Source organism: Lissotriton vulgaris, chromosome 2_1 (genome assembly GCF_964263255.1).
Source record: "Lissotriton vulgaris chromosome 2_1, aLisVul1.2, whole genome shotgun sequence".
NCBI classification, from domain to species: Eukaryota; Metazoa; Chordata; class Amphibia; order Caudata; family Salamandridae; genus Lissotriton; species Lissotriton vulgaris.
The window spans coordinates 557129828-557149941 of record NC_141687.1 but is presented as its reverse complement, the minus strand read 5'-3'; the positions used below and the strand labels follow the sequence as shown (position 1 = coordinate 557149941).

General features: G+C 42.5%; 1 protein-coding gene across 3 annotated transcripts in view; it reads left to right on the top strand.

Moving 5' to 3' along the window:
• LANCL1 (LanC like glutathione S-transferase 1) overlaps positions 1-20114 on the top strand; it is a 639396-nt gene that overhangs the window by 544586 nt on the left and 74696 nt on the right. For all 3 annotated transcript variants that reach the window (XM_086955555.1, XM_086955554.1, XM_086955556.1), the window contains exon 9: positions 16477-16549. In XM_086955555.1, the coding sequence (XP_086811681.1) occupies positions 16477-16549 (73 nt within the window). The remainder of the gene's footprint in view (positions 1-16476; positions 16550-20114) is intronic.

The following is a 20114-nucleotide window of genomic DNA, read 5'->3' as shown; positions in this document are numbered from 1 at the left end:
GTCCTTTCTAAAAAAAGGACCAAATGTTGGCTTCAGCCAACCAGCAGAGGCAAGTTCTCTTCAGATTTTCACCGCCTGTTGTGTGGAAGGGAGTCTCCCTGGGTGCTACTCAGTTTCTTCTCTTCAACAAACCTGGAAATCATGTCAGGCAAAAAAGGCCTTTTCCGTCCTTGTAATACCTGTGAGAAGAAAAGGGTCCATCTGGATGATCCACACAAGGAATGTATTTATTGCCTATATCCTAGGCATGAGGTGAGAGACTGTAAAATCTGTCGAACCTTCTCAAAAAAAGCCCCTCAAGGACGGAGAGGGAAGACTATTATTGTGGCTCCAGACCACAAAACAGCAATCTCATTCCTCCGATGAAGAAGATGGGAGAGTTTCATCATCCCAGAAGAGAGCTAGATCCAAGGACCTCAGGTGACAGGAGAAAACACCTTAAAACTTCCCAGGAAAGGAAGTATGGAGAAGAAGGCTAAATACGCATCTGAACCGGCGTTGTATGTGCCTTCTACACTTGTCAGGAAAGAAAGAGATCGCCCTAGAACCTCGCCTTGTGATCCTGTGAGTAAGAAAACTTTAAAAAAGCCATCGCCGATGGCAATCTCTCTCTCGTCGACGTCAATCTGTGTAACAACGGCAAAAGTAACGACGACAGGGATCCAGTCTCCTATCCTTTCAGTCAACTTTTCCATATCGACGACGAAGGCTTCATCGTCGCCGAAGACCACCGACGTGTCTCCGTTGGCTGCCACACCGTCAACGAAGATCCCTGTGTCGAAAGACTCGTCCACTGTTTGTCCATCGACGAAGATACCGTCAACGGCAGAGACATCGTCGCCGAAGACACCGCAGACAAAGACACCATCGATGACGGAGACACCATCGACGAAGATATTGTTGATACCAGGTCTGTCAACGACTGCACCGTCGATGAAGGAAATACCTTTTCCAGTGATGTCTACACCGTTGACAAGGATCACTCAGGTCACTAGAGTGACAAAGACATTCTTACGCCTTTCTATTTAGGACTATAGCAAAGTATCGCCTTTACTTCCATCACATCTATTGGAAGGGTATGTAGAGGAAGAGGAGGAAGATGATAATGACGATGATGGCCTTTATGGTGTAGCTCACAGCCCATTTGAGCTTCATATGAAGTACCAGGAGGATGACGAGGAGGATGAAGATTTTCAAGAAGAGGCGCAGTATTATCAACAAGGGTATATGCTACGTCATAGATACCAATTTTATTTCTGACCAGAACCGTGTCCCAGAGACACGGCCCTTTTTTCAACATCATTAATTGAGGACCTTAAAGCCATGCTGGCGTATTATAAACAAAGATTCCCTCCCACGCAACATCAGTCATGCAATCAGGTTCCCCAAGTTGAAGAACCTACAGGAACATCAGGTCCTCAACTGCCTAGCACACCTGTGAATTTACCAGGCTTGGGAGCAGTCATTCCCAAAGCATCTGCCCATGACTGTGAAGCAAACTGAGTGCTTCCTATACAATTTCAAGGAGGACACAAGGAAAGTGGTACGCTCCATACCTGTCATTGACCATATATGGCAGGAGGGCATAAGAATTATGAAGACACCAGCGTCCGATCCACCAGTCCTACCTCGTGTGGAAAAGAAGTATAGAGCTCTGATGACTCTCCATCTTGCCTTATTGGACATACTAAGGCAGACTCAGTGATCTCTCAGGTTGCACAAAGAAAACCCGGCTACCCCGGTTACTACCCTTCTTGATAAGCAAGGGCGTAGAATGGACCTTGTTGGCAAAAGACTTTCTTCTATGGCAGCTGTAACTATCAGAGCAGCGAATGCTCTAGCCATTATCGGCCGCTATGATTGCCAGACTTGGTCCAACATGGCAGGGCTAATAGACCTCATCCCGGAGGAAAGCAGTAAAGATGCACGCAAGTTGCTGCTGGAGGATTAGCGTGCAGCTGCAGAAACTATTCCCTGTGCCCTTGATGTGGCTAATACTGGTTTTAGACGGTTAGCTGAAGCGGCTGTACTTCGACGTCAGGGATGGCTAAAAGCGACCACCTTTAGACCTGAAGTACAAGCGAAAGTTCTAGATATGGCTTTTGACCATGAGTCACTCTTCGGAGAGCACATTGATGACTATCTTTTGGCAATAAAAAATGATACTGATACTGCAAAGTCATTGAGCGCTCTACAGTACAAAAGAACACCATTCAGAGGTGTTAGAGGGCAAGGATTCGCCAATTACAAAGGAGGATACCAGAGGGCTCAACAATATCAGCTGTATCAAACCCAATATTGGCATTCTTATAACACCTCTTCTTATCGCCATCCATTTACAGCTGCTTTCTCTCTGCAAAGAGGCCCCAAACGAGCATCCCAACAAGGCCGTGACTGAGGCAGAAAGCAATGAGTGTGGCAGGGTCCCAGCCCATCATCCCTCCCTACCCGTGGGTGCAAAAATTTCCAGTCATGTGCAACGGTGGCATGAAATAACATCAGATCGCTGGGTGTTGGACCTAGTCGCCAATGGTCACACTTTGAAGTTCCTACAGCGACTACCAACCACTCCACCCAAGGTTCCCCTCCCCCTCGTCTTCACTTACTATGAAAAAAAGTCTTTGCCATGCTTCTCAAGGAGGCAATAGAGGAAGTGCTGTTCACTCAGAAGGGGAAAAGTTTTTATTCTCTTTTTTTCCTAATACTAAAGAAATCAGGGGAATGCAGACCAATTCTGGACCTGAGGAATCTCAAAAAGTTTCTCAAGAAGCAGACATTCAGGATGGTAACACTCTCTGATATCCTGGGCTACTTAAACAGAGGAGATTTCATGACTTTGCTTGACACGGAAGACGAATATTTCCATATCCCAATCCATCTGAAACATCAGAAATTGCTATGGTTCATAGTGGCTAGTACCTACTATCAATTCAAAGGGCACCACGGATTTTTACCAAATCGTTGGCGCCAGTAGCAGCTACCCTGCAGTCCCAAGGGTTTCAAGTATTTCCATACCACGACGATTGGCTGCTCAAAGCAGCAACTGCACAGGAGGCCAACAGAGCAATGAATGCCTGCCTTCATTTGTTCAATACATTGGGACTAACCCTAAACAGGGAAAAATCGGTCTTACAACCACCTCAAGTAATATCTTTCCTGGGAGCATCCTTAGGCAAAGCGTTCTTGTTAAATTTGGGATCTCTAGTTGGAACAGGTAGGTACTTGTGACAAATAGGGACCCTTGCCTCTAGTAAGGGGTAAGGGGGTACACTCCTAAAATAACCCCAGCTTACCCCCTTGGTAGCTTGGCACAAGCAGACGGGCTTATCTCAGAGGCAGTGTGTAAAGCATTTGTGAACACATACAGTGATCAAGTGACAACACTACAGATGGACACCACACAGGTTTTATATAAAAAAATAAGTATTCTTTATATAGACTTATCACAAGACCAGAAACGACAAAAATCCACAATACTGTACTTAAAATGGTAGAATTAGCTTAGTTCTTTTTAGATCTTAAAATGCGACACTTTGAGTTAATGTACCTTCAGATGCGACACGCAGGGCAACAAAAGTGTTGCAGGAAAGGTGATGAAGTAGTCCTTTACACGCAAGGACGGTGATGCCTTAAAGATCTGGTGCAAAGAAATAAAGATGGCGCTTTCTCCTTGATGCAACACGCTTCCCGGTGATGCGGCGGCGTCTGCTGTGACATCAATCCTCTTCCCCGGCGATGCGAGATGCTTTACACGATGCGAGCCGCGACAGGCCCTGCGACACACTTCTCAGTGATGCGGCGGCGTCTGCTGCGAGGTCGATCCTCTCTCCTGGTGATGCCAGTTGCTTCCACAACGATGCAAGCCTCGACAGGCCCTGCAACACTCTTGCCGGCGATGCGGGGCGTCTGCTGCAACGTCGATCCTCTTCTCCGGCGATGAGCCGTGACTGGTCCTGCGACAAGCTTATCGGAGATGCGAAGGCGTATGATACGACGTCGATCCTCTTCTCCTGCGACACGTTACCCAGTGATGCGGCGGCATCTGCTGCGACGTCGATCCTCTTCTCCGGCGGTGCGAGTCGCTTTGTGTGGTGAAGCGGCAGTTCGGCGACACGCTTCCTGTTCTTGAGTCGCACTTTCAGTTCCTTGCGGCACGCAAGCCCTCAAAAAGTCCAGCACAACTGCATGCACTTCAAGAAAACTCTTGGGGAGTTGGTGGGTGAAGTCTGTTGTCCCTGAGACTTCAGCAGGAGACAAGCTCTGTTCCAAGCTCTTGGAGATCCTTACAAGTTGATGAAAAGTAGACAAAGTTCCTCTCTCCTTTCTTTGGCAGTCAGCCAACCACTGCAGGCCAATCCCCCAAGCTGCACTTCAGCTTAGGGATAGTCTCTCCTCAGTCTCTCTGGTTCCACTCCTCAGCAAAGGTTTCTTTTTGTTGTCCAAACTAGTCTAAATTCTTGGGATCAGGGTCCCAAAACTTACACCCCCAAATCTTTTGTCCTCTGAGGGGCAGAGGGGCCTCTGCACATTCCAAACCAGTTCTGGAGCACACTGTTTACATGACTACTTCTTTCCTTTCACAGTGCAGGGCAAAAACATCCGACGCCCCAGATGAGATGGAACCAGCATTGTGTAGGAAAGGCACAGCCCTGGAGCACTCTGTTGACATGACTCCTCTCCTTTCACAGTGCAGGGCAGAGACATCAGACGCACCACAGGGGGGAGGAGCCGGCATTGTGGAGGGAAGGCACAGCCCTATTCAGGTACCAGGTGCAACTCCTCCAACCCATCTACATGCAGATCTCTCTATTCAGCCCTGTGCTGACTCAACCTGTCTTATGGAATCCCCCAGCCCTGTCACTCAAATTCCAGGCTAGGAATACACAACCTAGCAGAGGCAGGCTTGGATAGTTAGACAAGAAAATACCTACTTTCTAAAAGTGGTATTTTCAAACACAGAATGTTAAAACCAACTACACTAAAATATGTATTTTATCATTCTGAGGTCAGGCATACTAAACTCGATCTTCTACCATGTTCCCTGAGTCAGTTAGGATTATAAGATGTAATAATCTAACTGCCCATTCTGGCCAATGGAGAACAGATAGCCTTGCAAAAGTGAAAAACGAAAATGGCTGTAATTCACTATTAGGACATGCCACACACACCAGGCATGTCCTACCTTATACTTACAACGCACCCTGCCATTGGGCCTACCATAGGGGTGTCTAATATAAAGAAAAGGGAAGGTTTAGGGACTGGCAAGTGGGCGCACTTGCCCAGTCAGCATGGCAGTACCAGACTGCACACAGGCTCTGCAATGGCAGGCCTTAGACACACTTTTACAGGCTGCTTCTGTGGGTGGCAAAACCAGTGCTGCAAACCCACTATCAGCATTTGGATTACCAGCCCTGGGCACTTCTGGTGCACGGTACTAGGGTCTGATAGGTAAACCAAACCAGCCAATCATGGAGTCACTAATCCATACATCAATTTACAATAGGGAGAGAATATGCACTTTAGCACTGATCAGCATTCGTAAAGTGATAAATCTGGTACCTCTAGCCAGACTGAAAATGAGACCTCTTCAGGAGGAATTGCCAAAATAGTGGCAACAAGCTGTGGGGTCCTTCAAAGATGTAATTCAAATAACTGCACGGATGGTGAAAGCTCTACTGTGGTGGTGTCCGGAAACAAGTCTTGTTCAGGGCCTGACTTTCTTACAAAGCACCCCAGATTTCATTCTAACTAGGGACGCATCCATCGAAGGCTGAGGAGGTCATCTACAGGATTTACAGATCCCGGGCAAAAGGTCTTCAGTGCAAAAGAAGCGGCACATCAACAGCTTGGAGCTCAAAGCCATATTCCTATCCCCTCAAGCTTCCCTACCAAGGATAGCAGTCTCCTCCGTGTTGGTTCATACAGACAATATGAACAGCATTTACTATGTCAACAAACAAGGAGGAACATGATCCATTACACTATCCCAGGAAGCACTAGAATTATGATAGTGGACAACACACCATGGAATCTCGTTAAAGGCCGAGCATGTCAGAGGTCTGCACAATACCCTAGCATACACATTAAGCAGGTCCCAAACCAGTTGTCACGAGTAGGAACTCGAAGAAATTCAGTTGGACAAGCTATTTCAAAAATGGGGAAACCAGCATTAGACCTCTTCACAATGCAGGAGAACGCCAAATGACAGTACTATGCCAGCAGATTCCCTCAACCAGGGTCAAGGGGGAATGCCCTTTTAATGCAATGGTCAGGGATTTATGCCTACGCTTTTCCCCCCATTCCATTAATTCCCAGGGTACTAACCAAGATGAAATCGGAAGGCTGTAGCCTGATCCTGATAGCACCAGGTAAGCCCAGACAATACTGGTTCCCAGAACTACTACTACTATCGGAGTCGAAGCCCATTCGCTCACTCACTTCATTTGAACGCATGGCTCCTGAATTCCTTGAATTTAAAGACTTATATATACCACAAGAATGCAGAGAGATCATTGCCAAATCCGGTGCTGAAAGCACTATCAATACATATAGTTTGAAATGGAGACGATTCTGTTTCTGGTGCAAAAGGAATAACGTTCACCCACTCCAAGCTCCTGCTGATCAGATTTTGCTGTATCTCCTTTCTCTTGCCAAATCAGGTCTCACTTTCTCTTCAATAAAGGTTCACTTGGCTGTTATTTCCCAGTACAGGAAATCTCCTCAGATTCCTTCTCTCTGTGCATCTAATCTCATAAAGCAGTTCATGAGAGGTCTTTTCCGCGCTTTTCCCCCAGAGCGCTTGCCTCCTCCGGAGTGGAAACTCAATGTGGTCCTGGCGCAGCTGATGAGACAACCCTTTGGACCGATTCACAAAGCGGAACTTACATTTCTCACATAGAAAGTATCCTCTTGTTAGCTCTTACTTCTGCAAGAAGAGTGAGTGAGATACAAGCCTTCACAGTCAAAGAACCTTTTCTACATTTCACAGAAAATTACGTAACTCTACGGACGAACCCAATGTTCATTCCAAAGGTACCAACACAATTTCACCTGAACGCGCTGGTGATATTACAATCTTTCTTTCCTAACCCATCTAGTCCAGCAGAACAGGCCTTGCATATGTTTGATATCAAAAGATGCTTGAAATGTTATCTACACAAGACAAAGGAAATAAGGAAATCAGATCAGCTCCTAGTTGCTTACGGACAAGGAACAGCAGTAACGAAGGCCAGGATCGCCAGATGGGTCGCATCTGCGATACAATTCTGCCACGAAAAGGCTAACAAACCTCTGACAGTAAGGGTTAAAGCACACTCCACAAGTACAGTCTCTGCATCTGCAGCCTTGTTTGCAGGAGTGAATTTAGACAAGATATGCTGTGCTGCAGCCTGGAAGAATGTCCACACGTTTACGAAGCATTACTGCCTGCAGTCTACACAACAAGAGGATGCTGCTGTTGGCCAAGCTGTTCTGTCATCTCTTTATCTAAGGTCAGCGTCTTTATTTTACATAAGAGAAATTCTTTCTTTCTTTATTTTAATCAAGGTAAATATCATGTAACTGTATTTGACAATTTGTATCATAATATGGATTGGAATTTATCTGTGAATATTTATCTCAACATTACTGGTTTTAATTATTTCACTATACTGTAACATTTAGTAAAGGAGAGCGGATGATTATTGGGAGTCTAACATTACATGTCTCCCACCTTCCGCTAACGACAGTACAGTTATGGTACTGCCTGCTATTCTGAATCAGGCATGTGAATCTATGAAAGATACCCCAATACTGGATAAGAAAATAAGTTACTTACCTGTAACTACAGTTATCCAGTATTGGTATCTTTCATAGATTCACATGCAAACCACCCTCCTCCCTGTGGAGTAAGTTCTCATTGATTTTGGGATCCTAGCTTCCTACTGGTGCTTAGAAAATCTGAAGAGAACTTGCAGCTGCTGGGAGTTTTCTAGAGGGTGCTAACAGTTGATTGACTGAAGCCGAAATTTGGTCCTTTTGTAAAAAAAGGACATAGATAGGCTACTATTAGATGGCCTTGGGCCAGTTTAGCCTATGTATTATTTATGGCACTGCTTGTATATTTTACCGTGTGACTCCCATCTCGACGACAGGGAATGATTCAGGCATGTGAATCTATGAAAGATTCCAATACAGGATAACCGTAGTTACAGGTAAGTAACTAATTTTCTTTCTTGTGGTTTTCAGTCTACCATTTAACAAACAGCTTTTTTCGTAAAGCAAGTCACTTGTAGTTTTGTTGTGGTGGCGAAATACTCTTCCCCCTTTTTCTCTCGGGGATATGTATTTTTGCCAAATCTCTCATTTCAAAGGTAGTATACATGATGACATACAATATATACATGATAAAATGTGCTGCTGTGTTTCATATATTGTCTTGTATTACAGGTTTCTTATGTGCCTGTTATTGGCAAGGTTTTTATTTTATGAGATATTTTAGAACTGCACTTTTAGGTGATTCCCCTTCTTCAATATTATTGAAAATGTTTCTGGGAACTGGCTTCTCAGTTCTAGTTTATTCTTATGGATACAGGGTGTACATGATAGTATCATATGTGTTATTCATCTTTGTTTTTCTTTTTTTTAAAGAGAGAGAAAGGAAAGATGTTTAGTCAAAAATGCGTTGATTCTTTTTTTTCGCTTGCCTTGGTGTTTGAGCTTATGCAGAGCTCGGAATAGTATTCAGTCTATTGCGTTATGGCACTGAAGGTTGTTTGGAGGCACATTTTATATGTTCAATCTACAAGCAATAGTTGTTGGCCAGTTAAATTCTGTGAATTACTGGGTCCATTGGAGTATCTGGGGACCCATTTATGTTTGTATGTATTTTTATGGCTATATTTTTATGGCTATATTTCGCTGCGTCGATAGAAGCTCGCGCCACTATGCCCGTCAGCTTCGTATTATGGATGCTCTGACTGGTTAATATACGGAGACTGTTCCTTCAAGCAGTCGGGACTTTCACCTTCTGTCGCTACTGTTTATCCCCTTCTGTGAAGGAAACCACAACACTTTGGTGAGATAAGAATATATTTATTTCCTGTCATCTTCCGACATATGGAATCCCTGAGGAGTGATCCTATGTTGCACTCACCTGAAACCTTTGGAATTATCGACCTCGCTCATTTATACTGCCCCCAAAAAAATTCCTCTACCTATTAGGACCATCTATGCTCTTCCTGTGCGACGCTCACTGGACATTTACTTTCGGACATACAGTGTACTTGGGTTCGATTTCGGAAGCCCCTGTTATATTCTATTAGCCCTGACGAAGTTCCTGTGGCACGGGGGAACGAAATGCGTTGGCTGTTTTCCGCTGTTGTTTTCAAAGAAACTTAATAAAAAGAAGAACCTTCAAAGAACTTATATCTTCTTGATTTGTCCATGTAGTGCACCTTCCTTTTGTCTTTAAGTCTTATTAGTAATAGGCATCTCTCAGCAGCAGGTGCTGGAAGTTGTTGCACTCAAAGTAATACGTTTGAAACTAAGTGAAGTGAATGTGCTTGACCTGGGTCTGCTGCTGTGTTCTTATGTTGTTCTCGCCCTAGCTGTTAGGCCAACTCCTCTCCCCTTTGGTAACGCTATATCTGGTAGAGACACAGTCTAGCTGCCGATTCCTTAACGCCCACCCATCCTCCCGCTCTGCGAATGATTCTGAGGTAAGGGTTATACCATTTGCGTACTGGATTATATACCAGTGATCACTATCTCAATCTTTGTTGGGGCTAAACAAACTTCTTGGCCTAGTCACTTAGTTTTTAGAGGTTGCAATACCAACCATTTCTGAAAATATTTGGTTGGTAGAGTGGGTGTGTGTGTTTTCTCTTACTCTCTGGTTGACACACCAGTGAGCAGTATTAATTTAATTGTTCTTTCTATGAAAGACTTCTTGGTAACATCATACCTTGACAATGGTACTGTCAATATATCAGGTGATGGTGTAAATTAACAAACAGCTTAGTGTTATTTTTGTAGGTCCTGTTGGGCTATTGCCATGCCATTCATTACCATTGATGAATGATTCATTGAGGGTATGGTCTCTTCCCTCATATGGGGGTTATTCTCCAGGACGCAGAGTTTCCTGTAGCCCTGTGTTAAGTTCATTTTATTTGGGATTTTCTCTAAATTCCATGTCTGGTATTTTCATACCAGTTGATATTTAATTTTTTAATGATGCTTAAAAGATTTTTATCTTTTTTGGCACATAGTTTCCACAACCAGTTTCTATAGTGGTTTTGCGATCCGGTATGTAAGTTTTAACAGAAGAAACTGACGTCCGAGCGTTTAATGTCTGAAGCATTGCTAGAAAAGGTAGTTATGAGTCTAAACGACCCACCCTCCGCTTTCTTATTCTCTGTTTTATCTTCCAGGATTTTTTTCCTTTCTATGTTCTGGACTTTACTTTACTATTAATAGTATACCCTATGGGGAACTATTACGGATAAAGAGAAATAACACCAAAGAGCAGGAGTTCCGTAGAGCAACTAGTAGGAGCATACAGAGATTCAAAGCTAGGGGGTACAAGGATGGAGTACTCAGACAAGCTTTAAGTAAAGTCCAGAACATAGAAAGGAAAAAACTCCTGGAAGATAAAACAGAGAATAAGAAAGCGGAGGGTGGGTCGTTTAGACTCATAACTACCTTTTCTAGAAATGCTTCAGACATTAAACGCATCTTGCGTAAACATTGGAACATCCTGATGACAGATAATGTCATCAAACAAGATTTACCCTCTAATCCGTTGGTGACTTTTAAGAAAGCAAGAGCACTGAAAGACTATTTAGTCCACAGTCACCATGAAGAGTACAAACCCAAACCCAAGTCAGAACCCATGAAAGGCTTTTTTCCTTGTGGACGCTGAAAGGCGTGTAAAGCGAGTAAACGTATTATACAATACAGTGTACCTGGAGTGAAATAGCCCAAGAAAATACAGAAATTTCTTACATGTACCACGCCATACGTTGTGTACTGTCTGACATGTCCTTGTGGCAGAAGGTATGTTGGAAGCACAACGAATCCAGTGAAACTAAGGATTTTAGAACATCAAAGAGCTATTCAGAATGCGGATGTGAGCTACCCTGTAGCTAGACATTTTGATAAGGAGCACGCACGTAACAGGGATCTGTTAGCCTACTTCTGTTTAGACTCTGTCCCATCCAGTGTAAGAGGAGGGGACAGATTACAAAAGCTCAGGAGACTGGAATCGCGTTATATCATCGATCTACAGAGCAAAATGCCCATGGGGTTGAATATGCATGAGGACTTGGCTGTCCATCTAATATGAACTATGATTGATATGTATTATGACTGTTATTGATTAACCATATCATTGCTTCCATTTTCTTCCACTGATTTTATGTTAATATGATTTGTTGGGTTGTTCCATTATACCACCACGTCAGCTATAATGTGATGATTAGTAGCCCATTCAGGGCCGCATAGTACAAAGTTGTGTTTCTGGCAGTGGCGTTATGCGGTGTCATAGCCCATTCAGGGCTTAGATTGTCAATTAATCTGATGATTTAATTTGGATTCTCACTGTTCGTGGATATCCAATTGATTGCAATTTATATACTGGTCTTGCATAATTTGCCACTATTCATTTAGATACAGACCCATTCCAAGATGGCGGACACTTTATATATTTTTGTCCTATCTTTATGTTTAGCGTTTATGACACGTGATGGCTTAAATGGATTGTGTTTGCCTTGGTTCTCTGTCTCATTACTGAGGAAGGCTGAGTGCCGAAAGCGCGTTTTTTTGAGAGTTAAAACATCTGTGAACTTACCCTGGGAGTGCTGCTTCCTGTTTTCTCGTTCATTGCGGGAAGGGACTATTGAGCGGATATTGTTGTCGGGTGCACCCCCGACTGGCAGGCACCAACCAAGGAGTGCGACAGGCAGGTGCGAGTGGAGCTTAATATATATATATATATATATATATATATATATGGTTATTGTTATAAATGTTTGTACATGTATGTAAATGTTTGTGTGTGTATATAGATATATATATATATATATATATATATATATATATATATATATATATATATATATATATATGTAAATGTTATACTTATATGTGTTCGGAATGAAAGCAGATATAGTAAGAAAAAGCAGAGTGAGAATAAAACATACACTTGCTAAACAGTGAATATTTGTGTTGATGCAATATTTGGTGAGTGAGAAACCACGAGATGAGTTCCAATAGAATTAATGAGCTGGGAGAGGTAATTGAAATATCTGTCCGACCTATTTTATTGTTTGATTTTTCCCGAGGCATTATTTTGTTTATGTATATTCCTATCTTTTTCACTTGGCCCAGTCGGGCAGCCAGCAGGCTTCCATTTAAGTACATTTTTCACCCATTTTAAGTTTCTGACAGAGTAGATTCAAAGTAAGCCCTGCCTTTTCTCCTGCAACATGATCTAATAATAATCTTCGAGGGACTGTTTTGGCATTCTGGACTGTGCATTGCCTCCTTAGTGGACAAATTAAGAATATCCTAGGTCAGTTCATGAAAACCCACTTGAACCCATTTACAGGGCAGACATAACGTATCTTTCTCTTGGTGCTCATCTGTGCCAGAAAACCAAGCAAAATACTAACATTTACATAAAAACATCTGTTTGAAAAACCTATAGGGTTATTCTGCATGACATTCTATGTTTATTCCAAAAGTGCCAACTGACTTCCATCCTAATGAATCAATTGTTCTTGATCTGTGTTTTTTCAGAACCCTGCAAATGCTGTAAAGCGGGTTCTGCTCTCTCTGGACAATTGCAGGTACCTCAGATTTTATATCAAACGGGCTACGTACTTCAGAATGACAGACCAAGTATTTGTCACATGTGGACTGTCTCTTAATAGAGGATTCCGTGATATTTAGTAACATCTTCCATTTTATGCCAGGCAAAAACAGTCAGCGCACAGACAGCACACTCTAAAAGAGGTGTGACGATGACAGCAGTGCTCAATTCATGGGTGCCCTTGATGGACATCTACAGAGCAACCCCTTGGAGCTGCTGTCATCCATGCGCACAACACTGCTGATTACATTTGAAAGCAATAAGAGAGTCAGAAGCCGAACTAGTGGCCCTCTGGCACATATTTCAACAAGGTGACCCTCTTCACGAAATGCGTTTGTGCGTGTTACACTCAGCGCACCTGCATGTGCCCTTTATGCCTTGCTAGACCCTGGTGCGCATTAGTTATAAACGTAACACAGTCTCATTGCATAGGCTCACAGTAGTGAAGATCTGGGTCTAGAAGATGCAACTCTGCTAAGGTTAAAATGCGGGATTTGACAATAGCACTGTAATAATACATGACTGAATCCACACCTATTCTTAGAGAAGAAATACATTATTTACATGTAACTACAGTTCTCTGGTAATGGTATCTTTCACACGAAGCCCTCCCTTCTCATTGAGCCTCATCTCTTTCATGTATCCATCACACTTCTTCATGAAATCTGAGGCAGAGTTGCCAGGAGAATGCAGGGCAATTAAGAATATCTCCTCCATGTGGTGTGTATATGTTGCAATTTTCTTTGGACCTGCGTGAAGCAAGGTGGCTGTTGTAAAAAGACAAAATTGTACACGTGGTGGCAAAGAGGTAGAAGTGCTACATGCAAAGGAGGAAGATGCCACAACTGTCTCATGTGTCTTGCCAGATTCTGAGTGCTTGCTTTATTATGTAGGACCTGCCCAGCTGCTAAACTGGTTCTTCAAAAGAGATCTTTCATGAATCAGCAGTTTTCCTGAACCACTGTTATCTACTACGTGCAGGCTCTTGCCTTTGTACTTCATGCTTCCTTGCTCACCTCTGCATCACGGAATACAATTCTTCTCCCAATATCAGCATGGTTCTGGTTCGCCTCGTCATCTTTATCTAGGGTTACAGTGTTTGCATGTTTGTAAAACTGAAAAGAGGTGAAAAAACCACCTTGTGATCTGATCTAGACGAAAGAAAAACAATAGGAAACTGTAACAGCAAGTAATATTTTGCTTCATGGAGGAACCAGGAAAGCTACATTACCATTAACATTTTGACTTGATAATTGCTTGACAACATTGACATTTTGATTTGAAGATTGCTTGAGAACATAATGGTTGGTGACCTTATTGAGAACATTGTTCAAGACAATTGACAATCAGCAATCTAAGGCAAGAGTGACTGAGAACTGTTACAAAGGTGTAGGTTCTCAGTCTGAAAATACCATTTTCTTTATAATTCATTGAGTGAAGATAATTTCAAGGCCTAACTATAAAATAATTTTAACCTTTGTAATTTCAGTGAAGTTAGAAGGTTTTTTGTTGTTGTTGACATAATCGAAGATACCATTACTACTAAATTACTTCTAGACTACTACCAGACCTAACTATAACATTACTTTAACCTGTGGGGTTTTCTGAGAATTGCTGTTTGGTTTTTAACATACAGTAATCTCTTATTATCTTATGTAATTACATCACTTTAACCTATGTTTTTTCCAGTGAATTTCTCTTTTTTTTTTGCTCCTATTTACCAACTTCCTCACTGAACCATTTGACCATGTGCAGTATGAGGCTGGATGCAAGGCCTCGACGCAGAGCTTAGCCCAACTTCCCTGAACACAGCGTGCCCTACAGCGGGTCCCAGGGCTCCACAAGAGAGGCTGTGCTGGGTCCTCCAGTTCCTCACAAGACAAGAGCCTTGCCGGTAGCCTGAGAATAATTTTTTTATTTCAACTTCCCCGCAAAATGGGCAGGGGGTTAGGGTATCCCTACCCTTCCTCCTTATGTCTATTATTTAAAACAAACTATGGATACTGGAACAAGTCCAGGGGAGCCTCAAATGGCCACCTTTACATTTCTGTTGATGTTGCTGCGAGCATATCAGATCACTCGTTCCGAGAGATGGAGACGGCAGAACGCTCTTTTCTTTTTTTTGCGTTATCACAGGAATCTCACAGGACCAACCGTTCAAATATCACTTACTTTTGAATCTTAATTTCTCAATAATTGCTGAACGGATTCACACTAAATCACAAAAAGCACACTTTCTGAGTAAAGATCTAGCTTTCTGCATATTTGGTGTAACTCTATTCAGCTGTTTTTTCGGTATCGTGTTTAAAATTCCTATGGAAAATTGCATAGAGAAAATGCATTTGGGGGCCCCCAGGTTTCTAAGCCCAGCTTCTCAAGTCATCTCGAAACTGTTCAGGAAAGAGCTAAGGTGGATGAACTTTTTTGAGGAAAGTTTTATGAAGATTCGTCAAATGGTGGCAAAGTTATTAGCAAATCAAAAACACTCTTCATGTGATAACTTCAATCTAACTATAACAACATTGTGACAACTGCCACTGTGTGATTATATATATATATATATATATATATATGTGTGTGTGTGTATGGAAAGAGACAGAAAAAGTCATAAAACCTGTTGTTCATAGGTGCTCTGGAATGCTTTGCGTGGGACAAACTATTTCGTGTTTACGGAAGTTAATTTTCCTTTCTTGAAGATATAGTAATTGTAACCTTCGTTCATCATCTTGTGTCTGGGTATTATCATTATATTCAAAAACAGTCTGTCAGATTGCCCTATAGGCACAAGAAAATAGTGATTTAGATCTGTTGTCTAACTGGGACTTGTAAATTAACTGACTTTAGTGGACACTGAAGTAACTTATTTCAGTATTTTTCTATTGAGTCTACTGCCTGGCTAAACTCGTTTCCTCAGCTTTATGTTTTAAAAGGAATAATTAAAAGAGGCTTTAGAGAGAATTTTTCGTTTTGAGCTTAGGTTTCAGTTGTTATGGAGCACCTTTAAGCATTATTATATTGTACTAACGTGTTTTTCCTTTTAAAATGTGTCTTGTGATCCCACGCCCACAGCTGACCTATGTTTAGGAATTTATTAAAATGTCAATGGTGGACTGCAAGGATTAGAAATATGTAACTAATTCGGAAATAAAGAAAATGGCATCTCTGATTACAGCGTGTTCCTTGGTAATGGTGCAGTAACAAACAGTCATGTTTGTGGTATGAGCTTTCCCCCTTATTTCAGTGGTAGTATATTGAATGACTATACATATTGTCATTTTAAACATATTCCCAATCAGAGTATTGTTTGTACTGTAATAAAAGACAATTAAGAATACTTTCACCTCTCCTCACAAAATATTAAATGGTATATTTAAATGGTATAGATATTCCATATTGTTACTATTTGCCTTGTAGTATATAATGCTTTATCCATATAGTTTATTATTATTCTCTACTGCTTTTTTTATTGTTCTATTGTACAAAATATTTTATGATGTTGTATACTCCAATAAACAAGCCTATTCTCTACTTCTGTTAAACTATTTAAATAAAGATTCCTTAAAGCAAAAAAATAAAAAGCTTTCACTTGCCACTTATTTGTTCTGACCTATTTCTACTCCATTCAGTTTGCAGACTGGTGCATGGATTATGGAGAGCATGGCTGCAGAACCCCGGACACTCCATTCTCTCTGTTTGAAGGTAACCTGCCTAATTCCAAATGTTCAAACCGTTCTAGCGCATCCTTGTTTGTGGATCCCCGCCTAAATGTAAGTTAGATGGGAACTTTATGCAGCAGGGTGATTTGAACAACTACAGTAGAATTTTTATCTGGATCCTAACCCAGGGAACATTGTTGGAAAAGATAAAGGTATCGGATAAAGGTGCAAGAAACAGGGGACTCCAGAAGAAAAGTAAGGGGCAGTTGTGAAGTGGGAGCATGGGAGCATGGCTGCTGAACCCCGGAAGCTCCATTCGCTCTGTTCAAAGTTAACCTGCCTCGTCCAAGATCTTTGACCCGTTGTAGCATGTCCTTGTTTGTGCATCCTCGCCTACATATAAGTTAGACAGGAACTCTAAGCAGCAGGGGTGATCGGATAGACTTATAGCTGCAGATTCATTACCTTTGAATTTCCCAGCTGTCAGGCTGGATCGGGAAACTTTTGTGTGAGCAGTACCTCCGCCGGTGCCTTCGGGTGGCTCCATTCGGCTCGACATGACGTCGATGTCGTTGCATCGGTTATGATGTCACAGTCACCTTTGTAGGCGCCACCCAGGGGAGTGGACCTCAGTTCTTTTCTTTCCGTGCCAGTTAAGCGCCAAATAGGGAGAAGAGATACCCCTCTGTCTCTTTTTGACAGGCTTTTTCGACTTTTTGTCAAGCAAAAAAAAAATTGCATGTCGAGATATGTCTTCTAGAAAGACAGGGTTTAAACCGTGTGGCACCTTTCACCGTGCCGTGTCGGTTACCGACCCCTACATTGACCTGGTGTCTCGAGCGCAACCACGACTCGAAGTCGTACTCTGACTGTCAGGCCATAGCTCCGAAGGCCTTTGTGGAAATTAGCTTTGAAGCTTCTTGCATCCCGGGCAGTGGACACCAGCCAGCAAGACTCTGCGGAGATCCCGGTCCAGATCGAAGAACAGGAGGTCACAGAACTACCCCCAGAGCCCCAAGTCCTCTTCCTCCCACTTGAGGTGTTCGGGACACTTGGGTAAGAGGCACAAGAAAAAGAAGAGGTTTAAGCAAACTTCATCTTCACCTTAGTTGTCGTCCCTTGATGACGAGGTAAGGAGCACCAAAGCTCTAGGCACAGTTCTGCGGAGCCGAAGCCAGGGTCTACTTCGCACCTCCCCCCATTTCTGGGAGCCAGAGAGACCACTGCTCAAATGAAGGAATTCTACGAGGCTATTCGCCACCTATTTGACTGAGCCAACCCCTATGGTGACACTTCGGGCCTGCAGGGTCGGAAGGGGCCCCATCGGACTCTACACTGTCTGCCCTGGCTATGGCACCGGTAGGGCCCCATGGATCTGATCCCAGATCCGGGACAACGCCGGTCGTACCAATGTAGTGTAGTTCCTATTTTCCCAATAGGCCCTGCGCATTGGAATAACATAAACAGTAGTATCGACGTAGAAGTGCGGATCTTCCAGGCCTCCACTGACTATGCTAAACTTAATTGGGGTTGTTACCAACTAGCTCAGAGGTCACTGGAAACTTTCTTGACTGAATAGGAAGTGATCAGCTTCCCTGGCACAGCCAAGAAGGGATTCAGTTTTCCAACAACCGTGCAACATGACAACTTTGCTCCTCAGATAAGAGTCAATCTCTAGGGTCGTGTGAAACAATAGACAATTATTTTACTCAGTCAGTGGTTGTGCAGTTTACTTTCACAATATGTAGAGAATAGAGAGACGGGCGTTTTCAATAAAGGGTAACATTTATTGAACAGTCTTTCTTCTCGTACAAGAGAAATGAATTGCCACAATTGCAAGACTTGTTATTATAAAAAGTACGTACAGTAAGATGAGTATTGCGAAATAATACTGTAAAAGCATTGATATGGTTTCTTAGCCATACAATGGTTTAAAATGAATAAAACATATATACATTCATATATACATTAGGCTAAAATACTCAACTGGTGCTTCTAACTACGCCTACCCCAGTGTACCTGACCTAAGCCTAACACTTGGCAGGGGAGTAAGTAAGTAGCTTTAAGTTAAGTTGGTTTTGCCAAGGTTTGCTTCAAGAATTCTCTCTAAGGGTTTAGTTAACACCATACCTCTGGAATAGAATGATGGAGGTCTGGTATCTCCTTCAGGGGGTCGATATCCCAGTCACCCGCAAGGGTAGCCTGGAAACGCTGGAGCTGGATTTCTCTGCAGGAGAAAAGACAGCGCCTCTCTCAGCGCGTCGAGGAGGAGGAGGAGGGGCAGCGTTCGCGGGCAGCTTGCATCTGCTGGGCTCTTTGCAGGGGGACGGCTGTTCAGCTCCTAAGTTCACCACACCATCGTTCGCTCATTAGCAGCGATAGCAGTAGCAATAGCAGCTATGGTATCATCAGCATAACAGCAGCTTTTTCAGCAGCGATGGCATTGAGGCAGCTAGCAGCGTTTGCTTAAGGCAACGTTGGTAATATTTATACCTGAAAGGTGCCTTGTTTGACGTAAGTTTTTGGACATAAGACGTCAATAAAGATGTCACTAGGAAGTGATCGTCTATCAGTGCTCATTAGAGTTCTATTACTAATCAAAACATAGCAAGCGGGGATATCCAGGTTGCTGAGTTTTTATCTTGTTGAAGAACTTGGAGTGTTAATCTAGGAATCTTAGATAGTAACTTCTGCTATGTCATTGCACTAATTGGTTGCAAAGGAAGTGGCAGAGAAAGCGATTCTGAAATGTGGCTCTGTTAGTGTGAGGCCAGAGACGAGTTTCTGAATATTACATTTGATCAGTTATGCCAATATAGGGAATAAATGGATTTATAGCCGTATAGGGGCATAAGGTCACAGTATCGATCAGGGTCCTAGATTAGAACGCTACACCCACTCCACAAATTCATGTCCATCAAATTACTAAAACTAGAGAAATAAGATGCATGTGTAACATTGCCCACCCCAAAATACATATATGCATTTGAAATAGGCGTATTAGTAATACGTGAAAATTTTAGGTACTGTACGTTTTTGAAGCATAGAAATCATTCAAATTATAGCATATGTAATTAATGAACGATTATGCAAAAAAGAATTACACATGAAATATCTCTGAATACAGAAGAAGGGCGAGATAATTTCATCACATATAAATGCATTGCAGTAAAATGTGCTAGAAGCTGGTGTAAAGTTATTATGTCTCTAGATGTATTTAGAAATAGAAGTAGAAGCTTCTGTTCTCTATGAATAGTTTTACCTTAAGCAAAGAATTTTTCGTGCCAAAAAGGGTGAATATTAAAAAGTGTTCAATTCAAAAGAATTATTGCTTGAACGGGGAAATTAGAGTTCCAACGCTTTTAGCAGTTTTTGTTGTTCAAAACTGAAGGCCGAATCCAGAGTTCATGGGAACGCTGTGTGTCGGAATGTTTCTCTAAAGTTATTGTTTCTGTTTGGGTGAGAACATCATATCAGACAGGCTCTCAAAGAATTGGTCTACAAAATCAGGTGACAGTTCGACCAAATTCGATAGTGCTGTAACTTGGCAGGTGTGAGAATGATTGCTGTCATCAAAGTCGGGATCAGCAATGCTCACAGAAGGTCGT